Genomic DNA, 23,221 nt, shown 5'->3' with positions numbered 1-23,221 from the left:
CCAAAGAGGACCACACCAAGACACATCATAATTAAAATGCCAAGAGCAAAAGACAGAGTATCTTAAAAGCAGCAAGAGAAAAACAGTTAGTTACCTACAAGGAAGTACCCATAAGATTGTCAGTTGATTTCTCAACAGAAACTATGCTTGCCAGAAGGGAGTGGCAAGAAATATTCAAAGTGAATAATAGCAAGAACCTACAACCAAGATTACTTTATCCAGCAAAGCTATCATTCAGAATTGAAGGTCAGATAAAGAGCTTCACAGACAAGAAAAAGCTAAAGGAGTTCATCACCACCAAACCAGTATTATATGAAATGCTGAAAGGTATTCTTTAAGAAGAGGAAGAAGAAGAAAAAGGTAAAGATAAAAATTATGAACAAGTACATATCTATCAACAAGTGAATCTAAAAATCAAGTGAAAAAATCTGATGAACAGAATAAACTGGTGAATATAATAGCATCAGGGGCATAGAAAGGGAGTGGACTGACAATTCTCGGGGGAGAAAGGGGTGTGGGGGGTGCAGGAAGAGACTGGACAAAAATCGTACACCTATGGATGAGGACAGTGCGGGGGGAGGAAGGGCAGAGGGTGGGGTGGGAACTGGGTGGAGGGGAGCTATGGGGGGAAAAAAGAGGAACAACTGTAATAATATCAACAATAAAGATTTAATTTAAAATGAATAAATAATTAAATAAATAAGAATCACTACCAAAGACTATGCTAACAGAGAGATCTGTGCACTTTATCACTTTTTAAAATAGGTGTTTCTAAATTACAAAAAACTGCATTTCTTTTAAATAGTTTAAAATGACAACAAATGATTGTTTACTTAAATTTTCTCAGCAAGTTTTCTTTTTCCCCTTAGCTGGTCCTAAATTTAGTTCATTCTGAGGGAGTTCCCAGCCAAGAAGTTGTACCACTACACTGGATTTATTCTATACCTAAAGGTAATAATTTGTTTTTATGCTAAATTAAAGATACATATAGTACTCCATGTATTCATCCTGTGATCAATGACTAGAAATAACAGGGCCCAGAAAAACCTCTATAAAACTGAAGAGGAGGGTGAAAAACTGTCTTTATGATGTTTTTGCTTAAAAATTGATAGACATCCATTTTTCAGATAAATAAAATGCCAATTATAAGCTACATTATATATCAAAAATAATTTCCAAATAATTAATCAACAGAAGAAATGTATTTGTGTGAAATCAGAATATACTAGAGTACATATTTATATACAGAAGGTATTAATTAAAATAAAGAGAATCAAAGGCAAAAGCAAGAAAAACTTGACCTTTGGGAAATAATGCCACTTTTACAGGAGAAAAAAAGAAAGCACTGATATGAGAATTTAAAAATGAAAACGAGCAGGAAAATATTCCAGACTGCAAGATGTGCATGTTCACACAATACATCTTCTCATTAATACAGATTGCCAAAAAAATATGTATACACACTTTAATAGCTGATAGCTCAATTGATGTTTCTTTCTTTTCAGCCAAACTAAGCTTTGAACAAAGGAGATTCATCCTAAAATGCTACTAGAAATTTGAAAACACAGTTGAAATACAAACAACGCCTTTATAATTATTCAAAGTGTATATACATTTTGGGGGACAGGTGACAAAAAATTATTCATTTCTATAGATTTTTTTAAATTTTGAAAATGAACAGTATGTTAATAAAGACTGACTTTATAATCATTCAAAGTGTGTAGACATTTGGGGGGGACACCCTATATTATCATCAAAATGCATGCTTTCTATATTTGCCTTACAATACACAGGACCAGAAATTCAAAATCATTTGTTTTTTCATAATATTAATAACTTTTATTCTGCTATTAGTATTTTTATAACATATTTTTTCATTGATTTCAGAGAGGAAGGGAGAGGGAGAGAGAGACAGAAACATCAATGATAAGAGAGAACCATCACCCTAACCGGTTTGGCTCAGCGGATAGAGCGTCGGCCTGCGAACTCAAGAGTCCCAGGTTCAATTCCAGTCAAGGGCATGTACCTTGGTTGCGGGCATATACCCAGTGGGGGGTGTGCAGGAGGCAGCTGATTGATGTTTCTCTCTCATCGATGTTTCTGACTCTCTATCCCTCTCCCTTCCTCCCTGTAAAGAATCAATAAAATATATTTTTTTTTAAAAAGAGAGAGAACCATCAATCAGCTGCCTCCTGCATACCCTACACAGGGGATCAAGCCTGCAACCTGGGCACTGATGGGGAATCAAACTGTGACCTCCTGGTTCATAGGTCAACACTCAACCATGGAGCCAAGCCAGCCAGGCTAGTTTTGTTGTTGTTTTTTTAAATAGAGATAATGAACCCCTTAAGGTTCAACACTCTGTAGCTCATATGAAAAATCAAAAATATTTCAATATAATGGAGATTTTATTGTATTGCCAATACTCAACAATTTTCTATTAAATTTGGAATTATTTTTAACATAATCATCCAAAAATTCAAACCAAATTAGAGTTACAAACTAAAAGCATGATTGAAGATATTAGAGAATAAAATAAGCAACCTACATATACTTTTTCACACAAAATTATTTAAAGCCACATTCATGCCTTAAAATTCTCCAAAAATTTTATATATCTTTACTAGCTACCATCTAGTTTCCCAACAATAAAAATAAATAATAACTCGTTTGTCTTTTTCCTCTGAGGAGTTCCTCAAAAACAAAACAAAACAAAACAAAAACCTATTAACCAAGTCTAACCAATTTTGGTTTTCTATTAATTTTCCTTGGCAAGGCATTTACAGCAATCAAATATTTTATCTAGAGGCAATATTCTAAGATTTCATGTCCTCTCTGGATAAAGCCAATCTGCAATCTTATTTTGATTATTTTCTTCAAGTGAAGTGATAAGAAGACTAAAAGCTGCGGATAGTCTTAATTTTAGAGTGTGTCATTTGACTTGTTTGAACTTATTCTGAATTTTAAGTTGAGGTAAACAGGTAATTGCTGTAAAGGTCAAGGGATTAGTCCCTTTCACTGGTTAATAAAATTACCAACAGTAGAAACTTCAATACTAAGAATTCTTAACTGGCAATGAGTACAATGACACATGTCATAGACAATCATCCACATCCAATTTCAACATGACTAGTAGTCCAGTGTCCAAAAAATAACAAGTTGACTCTTCAGAGCAGTTATAGACTATCCATTTTGTGATAAAAAACAAGCCCTGTCCAGTGTTGCTCAGAGTGTTGGCATGCACACCAAAGGGTCACGGGTTCAATTCTGGTCAAGGGCAAGGAGCTGGGTTGCAGGTTCAATCCCCAACCCTGGTAGGGTAATGTGCAGGAGGCAACCAATCGATGTGTCTCTCTCACATCTATGTCTCTGTCTCTGTCTCTGACTCTGTCTCTCTTCTTTCCTCCCCTCCACTCTCTCTAAAAATCAATGGGAAAAATATCTTCAATGAGGATTAATAAAAAAAGCCAAATCTTTATTTTTCAAATATCACAAAAACTTAATTACAAATGAAAACAAAGAGATTACTTCCCAACCCAGGCTGGAGAACCAAATGATCCTGTTTGCCTGCCTGCCTGTCTCTCACATGCATACAAGCATCCATGTTTAAGCATGTGTGTGCATTCAGGCACATACATACACAATATGGGAACAATAAAGTTGAAAATCTGACTCTATATTGCCTAAAAGTTTTACAATGCTCTATCAATTTTTATTTCTCTTCCCATTTCCTAATTTTCCCAACCTAATCTTGAGAAACAGAAACTTACCAATATCACTGGCAAATTCGTAGACATGGGGTTTTTGTAGCAGCCCTAACTGGCACATACAGGTAAGGGCATTAAGAGCTTTCACAATAACAAATTCCTCAGCATCACTAAGACCTTGTTGAAGCAGGGGTTTGAGAATTGAGGAGCTCTGCCAGCCAACATAGGCAGCAACACCTGAAAAAGAGAAGCAACATTACATGATTACGTATTCTATACCTGGAAGTACAAATGCCATTAAGTAAAACAATAAAATTAATCGAAAACCAAATATATTGAGCAACAATCAGGGAGATGACATTGCACTTCCTACCCAGCACAATAAATGAAAAGACCCACAACAAAATAAATGACTAAGAAATTCTGGAACACCGGCAACAATATAGAGGCTAGAATACAACAACGCAAGCAATTTCACAGGTTCTCAAAGGTAGGAAGTAACCTTTTCTCCAAAACATTATACGGCAGCACTTGCAGAAACATTAATACTACTGCCATATGAGTTTCTTTCCTTTTTTATTTTTTAGGAAAATACACCCAAAAGCAAATATTTTAGCAGTTACTTTCCCAGATTTTAAGGTATCAAAATCTAAATCCTACAGCTTTCTGCTACTACATGAGAAAATTTGAATACCAGCAAAGCTTTCCAAAGTGTAAAAGAGTCTTTAAACCTTTTGAGTTAAACAACAAGCTGTTATAATCATGTCCAAAATGATATAAAGAGGGTTAGTGGGTAATTATAATAACATGGCTTTAGCATATAATATCTCATAACTGACCAAATCTAAATTTTCCTTCTAATTAGATTGATTTTCAATCATAATTTCACTTTAACAATTATTTTCTGATTGTAAAAGTTATGTTCACTATAAAAAAATTTGACAAATATGGAAAATATAAAGAAACAATCATCTACAATCCCAGTCCTACATATTGCCACTGTTCACACCTTAGTATATATATTTCAGTCTTTTGTATAAATACATGATTTACTGTTATCTTTATACAACTGGAATCATACTTTAAATAGACCTACACTATAATTCAGTCACTCTAATAGTATTTCATGATACTTTCTAGGGGCATTAAATATCATTTTAAAACAGTTTGTAATGACCACATAGTATTCCTTGATATGAATGTATCACAGTTTAATTAACCAATCCCTTGATCAACTAAGATATTCTTATCATCCAAAAGCAGCAGGAAGACAGACAGAAATGCCAGGAACTCAATTCATTATTAATAAAATTTAGTAGTAATGTCACCTTTCAAATTGCATGTATTTTTTTGAGAATTCAAAACCTTAAAGAGAAATTTAAAAAACAACATACCAACTATACTATCAAAAAAAGCTCCACGCAGATGCCAATCATTCTTATCATTCAGGAAAGTAATCATGTGGGACAATAAAACATCATTGGCTTTTTGACGTCCAAAAAATACACACAGCCGAGTTATTCCATTTTCCATTAAGGTTTGTTTCACGATATTTTCAGGGTCACTTAGCAAAGTGACAACTTTCTGCTGGACCATTTCATGCAAGGCTTGGAGCTCTAAAAAAAAAAAAAAAAAAAAAAAAATAAAAAGTCTTTTTTTTTTTTTTTAAGTGTTGGAGGTGAAATGAAACAAGTGCTATGAAAGCAAATACAGTTTGGTGGAGCTCTAAAAAAAAAAAAAAAAAAAAGTAAAACTAGAATCTGTTCTTTTTCCTTATACTAATAGACCCAGTCTTTCTTTTTACTCCTCAGAGAAATGGATTACAGAAGCCACCATAGAAAGTCTATAATCACTAAGTTTTTCCACTATTTAGAACTCTGAAGGATAGGTGGAAAGCTGAAATATAAAACTGAAGAACATCCTAATAAGCTTCACAAGCTTGGCTACTATCTAATTAAACAGCTCTATTTATGAGGCTTAAGGAGAAAAGTATGCAAGCACCAGAAAGGAGACCATACTGCTCCAATAAGATCAATGTAATCAAGGACTTGAAAACACTAGACTGGTTTAGGATATAATCTGATGATGCAGGGCACGCATTCTTAAAGGCTGGATGAAACTTCAGAAACATACTGCAAGTCCTGTCAAGGCTTTGCATGATCTGGCTACCACTCTGGCCTTATCTCCTATCCAACCTCCCCTTACTTACTTACTTGTCTGTCTTTCCCTTACTAAAATGTAAACGAAAGAGCGAAGATCTTGTCTGTCTTAGGCACCACTGTATCCCTAGTGCTTACAGCAGGCACAAAATTGCCTGATGCAGAGCTATCTTTGACAATTATCTGTTGCAGAGGCCACTCCTGGTGCATCCACTGTCAAGGAAAATGGACGTCTGTATAATGTTCACATTAAGAAAAACTTCAGGTTAACTCCCCAAAAGTTTTAACACCTAAATTCATTACATAAAAAGATCCAATTACATGTTTATAGAACATTGAACAGTATTATTTTCTAGTTCCATGGAAAAAGTGAAGATTTCCTTTCTGACATATTCTTCTGTAAGTTCAAAATTATTTGTCTTGAACTCCATATAATTAATTACTCTGTCTTAAAAATAATGCTACTTTCTACAATAGAGCTATTGCAGTTATCTATAACATAAAAATCTGAAAACTACACTTCTCTAGTTTTTCTCAACTAGAAACATCTTAGAACAGACCTAAGCATATTATTTCACTTCTAAATATCTAACTCAATAAACGTTAACTACAAGTCTGTTAAGAACTGTACGAATGTAAAGAAACTAAGGCCCAACCACTGTGGCTCATTGGTTGAGTGTTGACATATGAACAACGAATGAACCAGGAGGTTCGATTCCTTGCTAGGGCATATGCCCAGGTGGGGGCTCAATCCCCAGTAAGGGGCATGCGGGAGACAGCCAATCAATGATTCTCTCTCATCACTGATGTTTCTCTCTCTCTCTCCCTTTCCCTTCCTCTTAAAAATAAAAAGAACTCTGACCTCAAAGAGTTTATCATATCTGTCCTTTTATAGTAAAAGGTATGGGTTTTAATACGTAAATCATAGATAGTATAAAATAAACACAAGCTTATGACTGAGGATACACAGGATATACTCACATAAGGATATACTCACATATAGATTCTTTAGCTATAATGTTGTCAATGGTTTTTCTTTTATCATAAGAATGAAATAATTCAGCTAGCTTTATTATTGACACAAATCAATTCTGGCTGAAAAACAATTGAGCTTAGAACCTGTAGCAACAAGCTGATCATTTTCTGGCTAGATAAGTGTTTGAGAATAGAGAGAACAACCAGAAACCAGGAATCCTTCCTACCTATAGATCTGGTATTCTTTCACCTTACATGAAAATTAGAAATGATGATTTGCTCCAAGTTCACATTAGCAATTCATTCTAAGTATTAGGAAATCTGGAACAGAGAATCATACTACCTGTGTCATAATTTCCATTGGGATGTGTAACTTCATCTATTTCTTCACTATTTGGGTCATTTTCCATATTGAGATTTTTTAACTGTACTAATTCCAGGAATCTCAAAGCTGTTTCTGCCAGCAGAGCAATGTTTTCTACAAAAGGAAGAAAAATTATAATTATCTTCTTAAATCTCTGTAATGTTTATAACTTTTCCTCCCTAACTCTTTTATATATAAAATAATAATCATAAAACTAAGAAGGAAAAGTAGAACTTTTAAATTTAACACTTAACCAAATCATATTTTAGTAACTAATTTCATAATCTACAACTATTTCTAAACTATGTTTTAATACTGAACATAGGCATCTTTTAAAAAAGCAAAAATAACCCAAAACACAGCACTCAAATCTATTGAGGGGAAAAAAATCCTTTTAGAGTCCGACCCTTTAACCAGTATTTTGACATTAGACTAACAAACATTCACATGGAAATAACAGATCAAGCTGGGCTCTGGGATCACACAGACCTTGGCTCAAATCTCTACCCTGCCACTTACTAGCTGGCTGCTTAACCAATCTGAGCTTCAGTTTCTTCACACATAAATGAGTCACATCTATTTCAAAGAGCCATTACCAAATTGAATCAATCACTGTTGGATTGCTTCACAAGTGATACTCTGAAGTTCTTAAGGAACCAAAGTGTCAGACTGCCACACTTCTGTAGTTGTCTACATTTTCTCCTTTCTCTTTCTGGTAATTTAGTAAAACTATCGGATACTCCTCACCACTGTGAAAGTATCTACTTCTGAGTTCTGCTATCATATTTGCTATTAATTATATCTACTCTATTGCTTATATCTTCTTCCTTCCATTTTTGTTAGTTTCTACCCTTCTTTCTTCTACTACTTCTGTGCTTCTTAGCTTAACTCTGTACTCTTCCATCTTTGCAGTAAATAGCACTGAACATAAAGTTTAACTACTTTATTTTGAATCTGACACTCACTTTCTCTTAACTTTTTACATTTCCAAAATTGAGATGCATCTCACAATATTTGAGACTTTTCAGTCTACCAAATGCAGTGATTCCTCCATCTCTCCCAGGTTCAACACTGTTCTGAATAGAACAAAAATTTACCTCTAAGTAAGCAAGATATTAATACCCTGCAATGCCTGCTCACCCTAAAGATGGAGAAATTTAGGGCCATCCTCTGGTAATAAGTCAAAATTCTAGATGAATATCCCCACTTTAATAAACATATCTTTATTAGAAAAGTCTCTTATTTTTCTGAACCTCTAAAGTCTAAGTTATGCTTATTTCCCCATTGAAGTTTATAAACCACAATATATTTGGATAGTTTACATAAGATACAATTCTATACCAACAACTCTGAGCTAAAAAAGAATAATGTAAAAGAAATTTACAAATTGATTTTAAACGTTTTTAATTACTAACATGTGTGGTTTAATTATACTTAACCATACAAGTTCAAACAGACCTCTGGCTCTATTAAAAAAGGTAGCTTTGTCATGCACCAAGCCATGGTGAAGGGACACTGCAAGGTACTGGCACTGTCCCTGGGTTATCATGGACTCTCATCATAAAAACCCAAAAGACCAAAGAAAAGCAGGATTGCTTCAAAATCAAGGTCTAGACCAATAATTCGGAGAACTGAGAAAGAATTAGACCAGATACATCGAGGTCATGTTTTTTAGACTCTCTCATTGCCAATTTCCTCACTGGTAAAATGAAGGAATATAACAGTCACTGCTCAAGGTTTTTGCAAGGGGTAGTTGTGAAAGACCTTAGAATCTAAAATCTATCTTAGAATTTATGTATCTCTTGCAACTAACCCTTGCAACAAGCCTGAACAGTAGATACCTGACACACAGCAGATTTTTCAACAAATACCATTATTTTTATGCTATGACTAACTATTAGTAATTGACTGTCAATATGTTAATATGGCACCTACATATCAAAATCTTACCTATTTTACACAATTAAAGAACAGACTAAAATCCCCTGGGTGAAAAGTAGGTCATGAAACCCTAAAGATACAGCTTGTTTTTAAAACCTAAAAACTGTTATTTAAATTTATCTGGCTCAATTGTTTATATTTACCAAGTGAATTATAAATGTGCTTTGTTACAAATGATAAACTCAGATCTATCTTAAAGAAATCCTTCATTTTCTAATTTTCTATTCCTGAAACTTATACCTATACGGTTATGGAAACCAGAAACCATACATAAATAAATAGGCTGATAGATAAACAAATAAAAATAAAAATATACATATACATATAAAAAAAGAAATCCAACCACTGCCAATCACTTTGTGGATGTGCCTAGAATTTAAGGCCAGCGTCCAAAGACCATTTTTCACATGTTCCATTAAAATACTAATAGGCGCGCCCTGCCGGGTGGCTCAATTGGTTGGAGCATTGTTCCATACATCAAAAGGTGACGGGTTCAATTCCTGGTCAGAGGTGAGTAAGGGAGGCAACCTATTGATGTTTTCTCTCCCCCCACCCCCATTCCTCTCTCTAAAAATAAACAAACATACTCTCAGGTGAGGATTAAAAACATCTGTAAGATGTTTCCTAAGCAAGCATCATACAGCAAAGTGACAATATCATCACCACATGTTATGTACTTCAAAAAAGAATCCCTGATTTCCGTAAGATTACATTTTAGAAATAAATTACATAATTCCATAATTTATGTAAATGTTTCAATGGCATTTCCATGCAGTAATAAGCATTCAGAATTAGGGAGCTAAAAACATGAATCTGTATCACTTGATTTTATCAGAATTACAAGTAAAACATGCAGGTGTGTTATATAACACACTCACTCCACCACAAAGAAGCCATACATCCTAAGCACTATAGTAACTAAAAGGACCTTAAATTCAGTAAGTTAATATAGGCTAGATTCTTTCAATACCAAATTACCCAGCAAAATAAATCTTTTCAACAATAAATTGTTGCATATCCTAAAATTGATATTCAAACAGCTTATTTGTTCAGAGAAGCTTTATAAAGGCCTAAAGACATACCCCAGAAGCAAATATTTATAAACATTAGTCTCCCTTCAAATTAAATGTAATACTCCCAGTAAAAGCACGAGATTCTGTATTATATACTTTTTACTAGCTAATTCTGATCACTTCAAAAATGAGAGTACACACAAAAGTTGAGTCCCAGGTACAGATTAGCTATAAATATTACTAAAATGTACACAAATAATTCAGGGACTGAAGGTCATTCTCAGAATTCCCAAAGAAATCAGAGAAACAAGAGATATTATAGTCACTAACTTCATAAATATGAGTAGCTATTACTTCTTAGACAATAATCTCTTACCAGCATAGGCTAGTCTGACAATAGTAGCATCATCTTGGGCCAAGTGGGCTATGCCCGGCAGAATATATTCCGGATAGATATTGATATCATTGCGAGGAACCTCTTTGACAAGAGCTAGAACTTTGGTCAATGTCCTCAAGGCTTCAGCCCTCACTCTAGGAACAGAGTCATTGCTGAAGTGCAAAAGATATGGAGTAATACGATCCAAAAGAATTTCTACACTTAATCGTGGAGCCAAATGGAGAATAAGTTCCAAAGCAGCAAGTTTAGAATCACAGTATTTAAGGGTCTGTAGACAGGAGGTTATAACAGACACCAAGATAACCAGCCCATTTTCCTTAGGCTCTCCTTCAGCTTTTTCTGGCAGATCATGTCCACAGAGATTGTGAATAATGTTGCCCAAATCCTTCCGTATAACCAGAATACGCTCATCTGCAGAAAGAAATGTTTCCTTGGCAAACTGGGCCATGTAGGGCTGAAGGAAAGTGTAAAATATTTCAGGAAAGGCATTGCCACGCTGCTGCTTTAAGTAATCTTCTGCCTCTAATCGTTTATCTGGCTCACGGTGAATCATCTGAGTTACCTATACCAAGGGAGAAAGAGAGTAAAAAATAGATTTGAGAACAGCAAATTAAATCAGAGAAAAGCTACAAGGGCATCTTAAACCATGACTTAAAGGATTTGTGAAGTAAGTCTGACTCTTCTCAATCTTTACCATTCAAACTACTTTCAGAACCTAACTACTGAGTAATATGTGACTCTACTACTGTCCTAAAAAGCAGTACGAAATTACATACGAACATATTACAGATGACCCAGACACATAAAGAGGAGGTGAATTCTGTTCAACATTCCCCATTTATTAAGACAGAAGAGTAATACTGCTGCCCACAACTCAAGGATTCTTAAACTTTTTTTGAGGAGATGCCACTGAGAATCTGAGGAAGCAATGGGATTTTCTTCAGAGAAAAAGGTATACACACCAGTTTTGCATACAAAATTACACACAATTCTGAAAAGAATTACAGATCCCCTAAAACCTATTAACATACCAGAGTTCTGGTTTAGACTTATTTTCACAAGCTTAAGGACATACATGGTTTACTAGTAGGTGTAGCACTAGAATCTGTTCACAAAGGGAATCAGTGGTTTAAACTTTTCAAGTAGTGTAAAAGAAGTGTTAAATCCTGCAAACACTAGAAATAACATACCTTATTTGAATTTATCTTATGTTTTCTAGCAACATAAAATTTTTTCAATATACAGAGCATAGTTTAATCTTTCCTAGTCCCTCCCACTGTATTAGCCATTATTCAAATACTCAAAATATCATATACGTATATCTAGTTATTTGAGCTGTTTGATTCTAAATAAGAGCTTCATATTGAACTTGGGGGAATCAAATCTACACTAATAAAAGAGAAACATGGTAATTAGCGTACGACCGCTACCCTTTTCATTGGCTAATCAGTCAGTATATGCAAATTAACTGTCAGCCAAGATGGCGGTTAATTTGCATATACCGGCTCTGAGCGAAGACTGAAGACAACATGGAAGCCAAGGGCTATAGAAGGGAGCAAAGTAGAGGCCGCCAACACAGTAAAGGAGCCAAGGCTGCAGAGGCAGGAGGCCGGAGGGGAAACCCAGCCACAGTGGCTGGGAGTGGGAGGGGAAACCAGGCAGCAGCGGCTCGGGGCGGGTTGGGAAAACCCACCAAGACTGAGCGGCTGGGGGCAGGTTGGGAAATCCCAGCAGCAGCGGCTGGGGGCAGGTTGGGAAAACCCACCAAGACTGAGTGGCTTGGGGCGGGTTGGGAAAACCCATCCAGATGGAGCAGCTCGGGCAGGTTGGACAAACCCACCAAGCCTGAGCAGCTGGGGGCGGGTTGGGCAAACCCACCCAGCTGCAGCGGCTGGGGGCGGGTTGTGCAAACCGACCAAGCTGGAGCGGCTGGGGGCGGGTTGGGCAAACCCACCCAGCTGCAGCGGCTGGGGGCGGATTGGGAAAACCCACCAAGCCGGAGCAGTTGGGGCAGGTTGGGAAAACCCAGCAGCAGCGGCTGGGTGCGGGTTGGGAAAACCCACCCAGCTGCAGCGGCTGCAGGCGGGTTGGGCAAACCCACCAAGACGGAGCGGCTGGGGGCGGGTTGGGCAAACCCACCCAGCTGCAGCGGCTGGGGGCGGATTGGGAAAACCCACCAAGCCGGAGCAGTTGGGGCAGGTTGGGAAAACCCAGCAGCAGCGGCTGGGTGCGGGTTGGGAAAACCCACCCAGCTGCAGCGGCTGCAGGCGGGTTGGGCAAACCCACCAAGACGGAGCGGCTGGGGGCGGGTTGGGCAAACCCACCCAGCTGCAGCGGCTGGGGGCGGATTGGGAAAACCCACCAAGCCGGAGCAGTTGGGGCAGGTTGGGAAAACCCAGCAGCAGCGGCTGGGTGCGGGTTGGGAAAACCCACCCAGCTGCAGCGGCTGCAGGCGGGTTGGGCAAACCCACCAAGACGGAGCGGCTGGGGGCGGGTTGGGCAAACCCACCCAGCTGCAGCGGCTGGGGGCGGGTTGTGCAAACCGACCAAGCTGGAGCGGCTGGGGGCGGGAGCGAAGCCCGCCTCAGCGGGGTTTGCTCCCTTCACTGCTTTCCTCCAGCCACAGTAAGCCCTATTCTTGCAGGAATCTTCCTGCAACGGGCCTCTAGTATACTATAAATAAGGAAAAGTGACCTAATAGAATTACTTTGACATTTAGGTTAAGCTTTAAAGATTAGTCAATTCACTCCTTTCACAGTTAAGAAAATGTAGGCCCAAATTCATGCCAGTGTAACGTGATGAATGAATGCCACATCCAAAGACATACCAACCAAATATACCAACTCCTAATCCAGCTGAGCTAAACATGAGCTAAATTAGTTTCCTTCATCTGAAGCATATTTTTTAGTATTTGCTATTTGTAAGAGAAATTAAAATATTTCCCTACCTTACTAAAGGATATTTTAAATACACCATATCCTTTCCATGACGCAGAATCATCATCATAAGCATCAGTTCCTATACTGACTGACTTTAAAAAGATCCCGTCAAACAGTAATATGGATATATGGCTTATATGACCTCCCACAGAATTCCTCATATCTGTTCTGCTATACTAATTTGTGATTCTACATCTTCCCTTCCAGAACTGCCCTTAGTGTCAAGGGTAGTATACAAAGTTAGTAGCTTCTATATGAAATGGCCTTATACTGCTGCATTATATTCAAGTTGATATTTCCTGTCTTCTTCATATCTTACTAGCAAGCTCCAGCCTGGACAACTTCTCTAACCCCCAGGCATCTCCTTACCTCTGTTTAAACCCATCCAAAGCAGAGCTAAAGATTATAATTGGAAGAAGTGTCTGTGTGACTGTGTGTGTGACTATGTGTGTGTGTGCGCACGCACATATAAAAAAAATAAGTCAAAGAAGCTCTGTGTCTGGAAAGGGGGATGGGGGAATTGTACATTTCTCCCTAATAAAGTAAAAACCATAAGGTATTTGTATTAGTCTATAGGACTTTATTGCTTTGTTCCAAATTTATAACACTTTAGAGAATGGACTAATGCAAAAGAACACAATTCTATTAAATTCTTTATGGCAAATATTTGTAGCATAATTACCAAATCTCTGATACTGCGATCTTCAATTTTATTTAGCACTTGTTCAGGGAAAAACTGTCCATTTCTATAAGCCAAAAGTTGAGAGAGATCAAATAATGGTACACCTTCTGTAAAAAGCTCAGCTATCACGCAACCTGGAAAATAGCAGATATAATTCCATTAAAAATGAAATGCAAGAAATCATTAATATAGATCAAGAATTCAGAGAATTCATAAAACTCAAAATGTGAAACCAAGTAAATTATAAATTTTAATGCAATATAAAACAATCAATCAAGATAGGGAAAATCTATTGCCTAACCATCAGTTTCAAAAAGTGTAACGTCAAAAAGGCCCATTCTATTTTTGCCCCTCTTAAAAAAAAACTTAAATCAAATAAAGTTACTTCCTAGTTCTATAATTTTAAATGAATGTGCACATATAATGTACACACCATACATTTAGAAATAGGTGGATAGAGTAAAAGCCACAAGAAATACACTAGGGTTGTTGTTGTTTTTTTAAGTATGGATTTATAGAAATTAAATTCAAAAGGAATTACTGAGAAATCATAGCTGACAATTCATTTATTCATCATTAAACTAAAATGAGGTGTCTATTATACATTAGGCTCCCATAATACATGAAACAGATAAAATCCCTTACCTCATAAAGCTTTCATTATAGAAAGGGAGGCTTAAAATAAACCAGTGAACAAAAACAATTATAAAATGAGAAGTGTGTCGCCCTAACCGGTTTGGCTCAGTGGATAGAGCGTCGGCCTGCAGACTGGAGGGTCCCGGGTTCGGTTCTGGTCAGGGGCATGTGCCTTGGTTGCGGGCACATCCTCAGTGGGAGGTGTGCAGGAGGCAGCTGATCGATGTTTCTGACTCTCTATCCCTCTCCCTTCCTCTCTGTAAAAAATCAATAAAATATATTAAAAATAAATAAATAAATAAAATGAGAAGTGTGGCTGTTAGAGAGAAGAAATAACCCAATCATTTTGCACTTATGGAATCTTCTATAGGAAATTAAAAAAAAAACAACTATCCACATTTCAAAAAGGACAAGCAGTTTCACTGAATCACTGTATCACTGTATGACATATACTTAACAATTCTTTTTTTTTAATTATTGATTTCAGAGAGGAAGGGAGAGAGATAGAAACATCAATGATGAGAATTATTGATCATCTGCCTCCTGCACACCCTCTACTGGGAATAGAGCCTGCACATTTAACAATTCTTAAAGAGATCCTTACATAGCATTAGCTCACAGCCTTTGCATTTGCTGGTCCTTCTGCCTAAAATGCTATTTCCCAAGTAAGACAGTTTATACTTCCACCTCTTTCAGATCTTCAATGAAATACCACTTTAGCAGTGAGGCCTTTCTTGACTGCCCAGTTTAGGCCCACAACTACAACTACCTCATACTCCACACCTGGCACATTCCCTTTCCCTTTCCCTGCTGTTTACCCCACAGCATCAACTGCCAAATTATATATTTAATGTATTTATTTATTGTCTACATGCCCACTAGAAAGCAAACTCCATGAGGAAGGGATTTTTGTCTATTTTGTTCAGTGAAAAATCCCCAGCAACTAAGGCAATTCCTGACACATAATAAACACTCAAAACATTTATTTCATTAATTTCTACGTATATAGTGTCAAGTTTTAGAATAAAAGACTTAAAAATAGCGATTACAAACATCATAACCAAGAAGGAAATAGAATTGAACAACACTATGAACCAACTGGATCTAACAGAAATCAAAGAAACACTCCACCCAACAATAGAATACAAAATTCTTCTCAAGTACAAACGGGACACTCTCCAGGTTGGACTGTATGCTAGGTCATAAAACAAGGCTCCATAAGTTTAAAAGAACTCAAATCACACAAATTGTGTTCTTCAATCACAACAGAATAAAAAAAAAATTAGGAACAGAAAAAATTTGAAAAATTCAAATATTAAAAAGTAATCATACTCCTAAATAACCAATGGATCAAAGGGAAATTATGAAATACTTTGAGATGAATGAAAACAAAAACACAACATACAAAAACATATGTGATGCAACTAAAGCAGTGTTTAGAGGAAATGTTTATCTATAAATACCTTAAGAAACAAGAAGAGAGTAAACTCAAACCAAAGTAAACAGAAGGAAAGAACGAAGATTAGGGTGGAAAAGGGACAGTAGTACCAACCGTACAGAATGAATAACTATATGCCAACAAATGTGGTAATCTAGACGAAATGGACAGATTCACAGAAATAGATTACCAAAGCTGCCCTAAATAGAAACAGAAAATCTGAATGAGCATTATAAGAGATGAAAAATTTCCCACAAAGAAAAGCCTACACCAAGATGGCTTAACAGGTGAATTCCATCAAACTTTGAAGGAATTAGCATTTGCCCTTCACAAATTCTCTCAAGAAATGGAAGAGGAGGGAACACCTTCCAACTCATTCTATGATGCCAACACTACCCTTATACCAAACCAGATAAAGACATCACAATAAAAGTACAGACCAACGTCTCTGATGAATATAGATTTTTAAATTCCTCCAAAACTGAGTGTAGGAGTCCCTACCTATATAAAATAAATGAGGGGAAAGAAGACACCTGAGTATAATAGAATGCTGAGGGCCTATTGATCAATGTGGAAAAGTGCTGGAACTGGAAAACCATCATTTTAAAGCCATCACAGTAAAGACTGGATCAAGCAAGAATCATCAGTGGATGCCAAATCAAGGAGAAAATTGTAACAACTGGTCTTGAGGTCTTTCCCACAGGTTATTACTTGCAAGGGATTTAAAAAATTAATTATGGCCCTAGCTGGTTTGGCTAAGTGGATACAGCGTTGGCCTGCGGACTGAAGGGTCCCAGGTTCAATTCTGGTCAAGGGCACATGCCCAGGTTGCGGGCTCGAGGCAGCTGCTTGGTGGTTCTCTCTCATATTGATGTTTCTATCTCTCTCTCCCTCTCCCTTCTTCTCTGAAATCAATAAAAATATTTTAAAAATAAATAAATAAAAAGAAAATGTACATACCACATGACTTTAAAAAAAATTAATTATGAAGGGGAGAAATTGGGCAATATCTTGACCATCAGACACCATTTGACTGCAGAGGTGACACCGTAAAGACACATCATCACCTATGTACTATTCTTACCGAAAATGAATAACCTGATTCTAATCTCAAGGAAACAGCCGACAAACCCAAAATGAAGAATATCCTATTAAAATACATGTACACACAAATGTATATGTAAAGCTGGTAAAAACTTAATAAGGTCTATCTATAATCTAGTTAACAGTAATGCATTTCTATCTTCCAGTTAAATTATATGCACATCCCCCCTTAGCAAATTTAGCCAACTCAAATACCTGCCGAAAAGATGTCCATTGCTCGCTTCAACTCTCCTCTTGTTCTCTGATTGCTATTTAAGTCTACAAGTGGAGTTGAAGGATCTCTCATATATTCTAACTCAGTGGCAAACAACCCACCATCAACAAAACGTTCAGGAGCAATATAACAAGTTCTCCTCCGTGATGTGTCAAAGAAATAATTGAAATCTGCTGGGTTGTCTTCTGGAAGGTAAGTGGGTTTAAAACTGGCAAAATCAGTTAAGAGGACCCAGTTCCAACTGGTGACCATTACATTCTCCGTCTTGATGTCCCCATGACGGACTCCAGATTTGTGTGCTTGGTCCACAGCTGTCAGAATCTGGAAAGCAATCCAACGTTTTTCAATGTTATTTAAGAATGGACGGGTACTTATGCGATCATAGAGATTGTCTCGCACATACTGCCTGAAGAGCATGGCTGCTTTCTCAGATGCTTTTTCTGCTGCTTTCTGGAAAGGCAGACAGTTTTGTGCAGAATGAAGTCTGATTTTCAGTTCCTCCAGCTCTTGTTTATAGCTGGTTAAAGGCAATGTGGGATCCTGAATTGCAAAGACCTTCACAACCACCAGGCCTTCTCGGTGCTTCGCTCTAGCAACTTTAAAAAAACGAGTACTCCCCAGGCTCTTATCATATTCAAAGTCATGGATATCTGAGAAATAACTCTCCACAGAAAGAATCTGGGAAGGAGCAATGCCAGCGAGCTGATTTCCCATAATGGCAGCAAGTGCCTCTGGGTCAGTAGTTAGGAAACACCACCTATTAAAAAAAGAAGCAAAAGGGAAAAAGAAACAAGCAATGAAACATCATTCTTTATTTGGTCTCCTCCTAAAAGATAGATGTACCATATTTCTCTTCCATTGAGATCATTGTACCTACCCTTCCAGGTAGCCTCTAAATTTCATACACATTTATGTAAAAAAAATCTCATTTTATGTTGTCCTTTCCAGGAGCTGGGCTGTATTTAAATAGGCCCCTTCAATATTAAGTTGAAGATGTTAAAATCTGTACTTTCTGATTTTTAAAATGACTAAGCCTTTACTGTATGTTCAGTATTGTACCTAGGGCTGTGAGAGTGACCAGTCATTGTTCAAGAAGAACTTGTAAGACAAAAACACATTAAAAACTGGTTGAGTGCGGACCTATGAACCAGGAGGGTCAAGGTTGGATTCCCCCTCAAGGCACATGCCCGGGTTGTGGGCTCGATCCCCAGTAGGGGGCGTGCAGAAGGCAGCCGAACAATGATTCTCAGCATTTATGTTTCTCTCCCTCTCCCATCCCCTCTGAAATCGATAAAATATATATATTATATATATATGTGTGTATATATATATACACACACACACACACACACACACACACACACACATTTAAAAAGCTTAAAACTAAGAACCGCCTAATACAAGTCACTGAACTTTTCAAAGGCCAGGCCAACATTCCAAATATCAGTATCTCCTGGGCCTTCCCACCCAGCTAATAGAAGGCACGAAGTTGTCTGATTTGCAACAGCCACAGGGAAGAAACCCTGGCAAAGATGTTTAAAAAGTAAACCAAAATACACAATTGCCAAACACAGCCCAGGGTTTTCTCCGAGCTCCGATTTTGCAGGAAATAAAAGACACACACACCCTGGACTCCGCAAAAGTGCCACAGGTCGGTCACTCGCTCACACTAAGGCCATGGTGGGTGCACTTCAGGGTCTGGGCGAGGAAGGGAGTCGGCAGCCTAGTCAGTCGCCTCTGTGAGGGGGGTCTTCCTTCAAAGGCAAGCAGTGGGGTGTTGGGGAGGGACGCAGAAAAGCCCCAATCTCCAGGAAGCCCAGCTGTCCGCCCGGGAGAACTGGGGAAGCTTTCGGGGACGAAGCAGACGGAAGCAGCCAGGCTGACGCTATTGCACAGATACCCCGGGAGCTGCCCCCGCCAGCCCCCTACTCTGCCCTCGGGGCCACGCGTTTTCGGGCCTCGCCTTCCTCACGCGCGGACTTCTGGACTCTCGAGGTCCTCTACACTCCTCAGGGTCCTCGGCACCGGAGGGAAGGCGGAGCTCGGGAGAGGGAGGGAGACCGCCACTTCCAGGGAAACACTTGTTCAGCGGTGGCACTCACAGCAAACGCCGAACGCCCGGGAAAGCCGCCGGCTATGACTTCACTTCCGGTCGCGGAGCGGAAGTTACGGAGTGAGGCACAAGGCAGAGCGCCTTAAGGGCGCTGGTTGCTAGGAGACGGGGAAGGGGCGTGGTCTCGCACGGTGAGTCGAGAGAGGAAGAAAATGAGTTGCTTTGACAACATCTAGTCCCAGTCCTGCCCTTCTTCCCATCTTTCTTTAAACTTCGGGGCTTCTGAAATCCCCCAGAACTTGTTCAGACACCCCTTCACCTCAAGTACACAAGTTATTTAAGAGAATTCACAGTCTTATTTAGGAAAGTTAATATAGTTTATATACTATTAAACAGTTCACCTGTTTAAAATACAAAAATCAATTTATACATATGTACATATGTATACTTACAAATACATTTACAGAGTTGGCCAGTAATCCTTACAATCTAATTTTGGAACATTTCTTGACCCCTCAAAATGGAACCCTGTAACTATTAACAGTCACTCCCCATTCTCTCCATTCCTCCCCCCATCCCCATGCCAGCCCTAAGCAATCATTAATCTACTTTCTGTTTCTATAGGCTCGCCTATTACAGACATTTCATATATATGGCATCAGCTCTCTCTCTCTCTCTCACTCGTTTTTTTTTTTCCAATATGTGGTCTTTGTGGCTGATTTCTTTCACTTCCCTTTTTTAGGATTACCTCTGTTGTAGGTTGTAGCAGTACTTCATTTCTTTTCATTGCCAATTATTCTATTGTATGAATATTCCACATTTATTATCCATTCATTAGTTGATGGATGTTTGGATTGTTTCTACTTTTGGTTATTATGAATAATGCTGCTATAAACATTTATGTATAAGGCTTTTTAAGGACATATGTTTTCCTTTCTCTTGGGTAAACACCTGGGAGTAGAACTGTGAAGTCCTCTGGTATTTCTATGTTTAACATATTTGAAAACTGCCCAACTGTTTTTCCAAAGTGCTGCCCCAGTTCACATTCCTACCAGCAATGTATGAGGGTCCCAATTTCTCCACATCTTGGCTGACACTTCTTTAACCTTTTGATTACAGCCAACTTAGTAGGTATGAAATAGTATCTCATTCTAGTTTTTATTTGCATTTCCCTAATGACTAACGATGTTGAGTATCTTTTTATGTGCTTATTGGCCATTAATATATCTTCCTTGGAGAAAGCCTATTCAAATCTTTTGCCCATTTTTAAATTGGTTATTTGTCTTTTTATTATTGAGTTTTAAAAAATCTTCTAGATACAAGTCCCTTGTCAGATTTACAAATAGTTTTCCTCTGTGTTGTATTTTCACTTTCTTGTTGGTGTCCTTCAAAGCACAAAATGTTTTAATTCAAAGCTGAACTTTCAAAATCATCCCTGCAACAAGCCCTCCTCCCTTCCCCCACATCTCTGTGCAGGCAGTACTGTTACCCACTGAATTCCACAAATTACAAATGTGGAAGTCATTAAGTCATCTTCAATATCTTTCTACTTTCTCCCTCTTTCACCTGCCACCATTCAATAACCACCTGCTTCTGCTGATTCCACCTTCAAAACATGCCTTAAAGCCACCCACTGCTCTCTCTCTCCAGAGCCTGGGTAAGTCACCACCACTGTTAAGATGTCTAGATTTTGAAACCTACTCAGAAAAGGCAGCATCATCCATATACCAAGGGTCTCAGGGTTGATTCCAAGCTGGGGCACATACCTGGGTTTAGAGTTCAATCCCCAGCTCCCGTAGGAGCTCATGCAGTAAGCAACAGATCAATGTCTCTCTCTCTCTCTCTCTCTCTCTCTCTCTCTCTCTCTCTCTCTCTCCCTCCCTCCCTCCCCCTACCCCTCTCTAAAAATCAATGAGCATGTCCTCAGGTGAGATTTTTTTTTAAAGAAATTAATTTAATCTTTTTTTATTTTTTAAAATGTGACTACTAGATCAGTGTAAATTACACATGTGGCTCATGCTATATTTTTATTAAAGAGCCATGCTCTAGACCTAACGTCCAGCTTATAAAAAATAAAAGAGATAGAGGAAGAATTGAAGCAATACCATCAGGAAATAATATGACAAATCCAGAAAATGGAATTTCAGCCTCGATTCCTCAAACTCAATACCATGAAGAACATGGAGAGACTTTTTTAGAGTAAAAGACTTCAAAGAGACATAAAATTCAAATATAATGTGCAAACTTCGACCTGATCTGGGATTAGACACAGCTATAAAAGGCATTTCATGCATAATTGGGGAAATTAGTATACAGACTGAATATTTCAGAGAGAAAGAAATGGCAAACAAACGTTTTTTAAATTGGTACTTATTTTATTCTGCTATCACTTCTCAGTGTCTTATTTAAAAACACCTACATTGCCTGACCTATGCATAGTTATTTCACCATCATACACTAAGGGACTAGTAGACAAAGAGGAGAGAGCTAGTCTCCAGTTACCTTTGAATGTGTAATGCTGGGTGAGACTTTGTTCTGGAATAAATAGAAATGCAAGCGCTAAAAAAAGTTTTTAAAAGAAGATTACGGTTGTCCAAAAAATTAAATAAGTTTAATGATAATAAATACCACAGGGAAAATGCAGGATCTGTAAAACTATAAAGAGGGGAGGAGCAAGACCCTCCAAAAGTGCTGGCATTTAATCTGGGACTTAAAGATGAGCAGGTTTTGGCTACATAATGAGTAGGGCAAGGAGTGTTCTATATAGAGGAATGTGAGGCCTAATGTGGGCAGAAGTTTGACAGGTTAGGAACAAAGAGAAGGCCAGTGCGTGGGACTGAGGGGACAGTGAGTGATGCCAACTCCCACAGGGAAGCTGGGTAAACATATGTCATTTATCAAAGCCATTCCTCTAAGAGTAGGAATTTCCACCAATTCTCTTCCACAGAGGATTTGAAGTGACTTTACAAAATTAAATCAGACAATGAAAATGGAAACAATAAATATTCATTAAAAGGAGCAGAGAAGTTGTACTTGGAATTGGTGAATTGGACTTCAGATGAATTTTCAGTTTGAAATGATAACAACTAATCCCAAAAGGTAAATTTGTGGGTCACATAGTTCCCATTGTCTAGAAAAGGAAAATCCTATCTAATAAAAGAGAAACATGGTAATTAGCCGTACATCCACTACCCTTCCCATTGGCTAATCAGGGCGATATGCAAATTAACTGCCAGCCAAGATGCGGCCCGCAGCCATGCACTGAAGCGAACAGGGAGGCTTGCTTGCTCCAGTGACTGCGGACTCCAACGTTCCCCGCCTAACTTGCCGGCCTCTCAGCTGCAACTCTAAGCAACTATGTTGCAAATATAGAAGCTAAACCAAACCCCAGAAACCTGCTTTAGTCAGCCGGGCTTCAGCCAGCCGGACCGCAACATTGTATCAAATACAGAAGGTAAACAAAGGCCAGAAACCTGCTTTCAGCAGCCAGCAGCCGAGGCCTCAGAGCTAAAGCTGGCCCAGAATAAAAAAAAGAAAAAAAGGAGCGGTTGGGAGCTTCAGTCACCCGCCAGCCTGAAAACGGCCCTCAGCCCCTCATC

The 23,221-nt window shown here is 38.2% G+C and overlaps 1 protein-coding gene across 5 annotated transcripts in view; it reads right to left on the bottom strand.

Moving 5' to 3' along the window:
* Positions 1-19,715, bottom strand: part of PIK3R4 (phosphoinositide-3-kinase, regulatory subunit 4) — a 57,662-nt gene extending 37,947 nt beyond the window's left edge. For 2 of the 5 annotated variants that reach the window (XM_005863585.2, XM_014537532.1), the window contains exons 1-7: positions 19,196-19,715; positions 17,551-18,326; positions 14,178-14,311; positions 10,536-11,118; positions 7,185-7,319; positions 5,102-5,323; positions 3,771-3,944 (exon numbers count right to left, since the gene is read on the bottom strand). In XM_005863585.2, the coding sequence (XP_005863647.1) occupies positions 3,771-3,944; positions 5,102-5,323; positions 7,185-7,319; positions 10,536-11,118; positions 14,178-14,311; positions 17,551-18,283 (1,981 nt within the window). In that variant the 5' untranslated portion in view covers positions 18,284-18,326; positions 19,196-19,715. The remainder of the gene's footprint in view (positions 1-3,770; positions 3,945-5,101; positions 5,324-7,184; positions 7,320-10,535; positions 11,119-14,177; positions 14,312-17,550; positions 18,327-19,195) is intronic. The other 3 variants (XM_005863586.2, XM_005863588.2, XM_005863589.2) reach the window with 3 other exon arrangements.
* Between the last annotated feature and the right edge of the window lie 3,506 nt (positions 19,716-23,221).

This window comes from Myotis brandtii, unplaced genomic scaffold, assembly GCF_000412655.1.
Source record: "Myotis brandtii unplaced genomic scaffold, ASM41265v1 scaffold18, whole genome shotgun sequence".
Taxonomy (NCBI): domain Eukaryota; kingdom Metazoa; phylum Chordata; class Mammalia; order Chiroptera; family Vespertilionidae; genus Myotis; species Myotis brandtii.
Note: the sequence above shows the minus strand (reverse complement) of the source record. Positions and strands in the feature narration are given on the sequence as shown.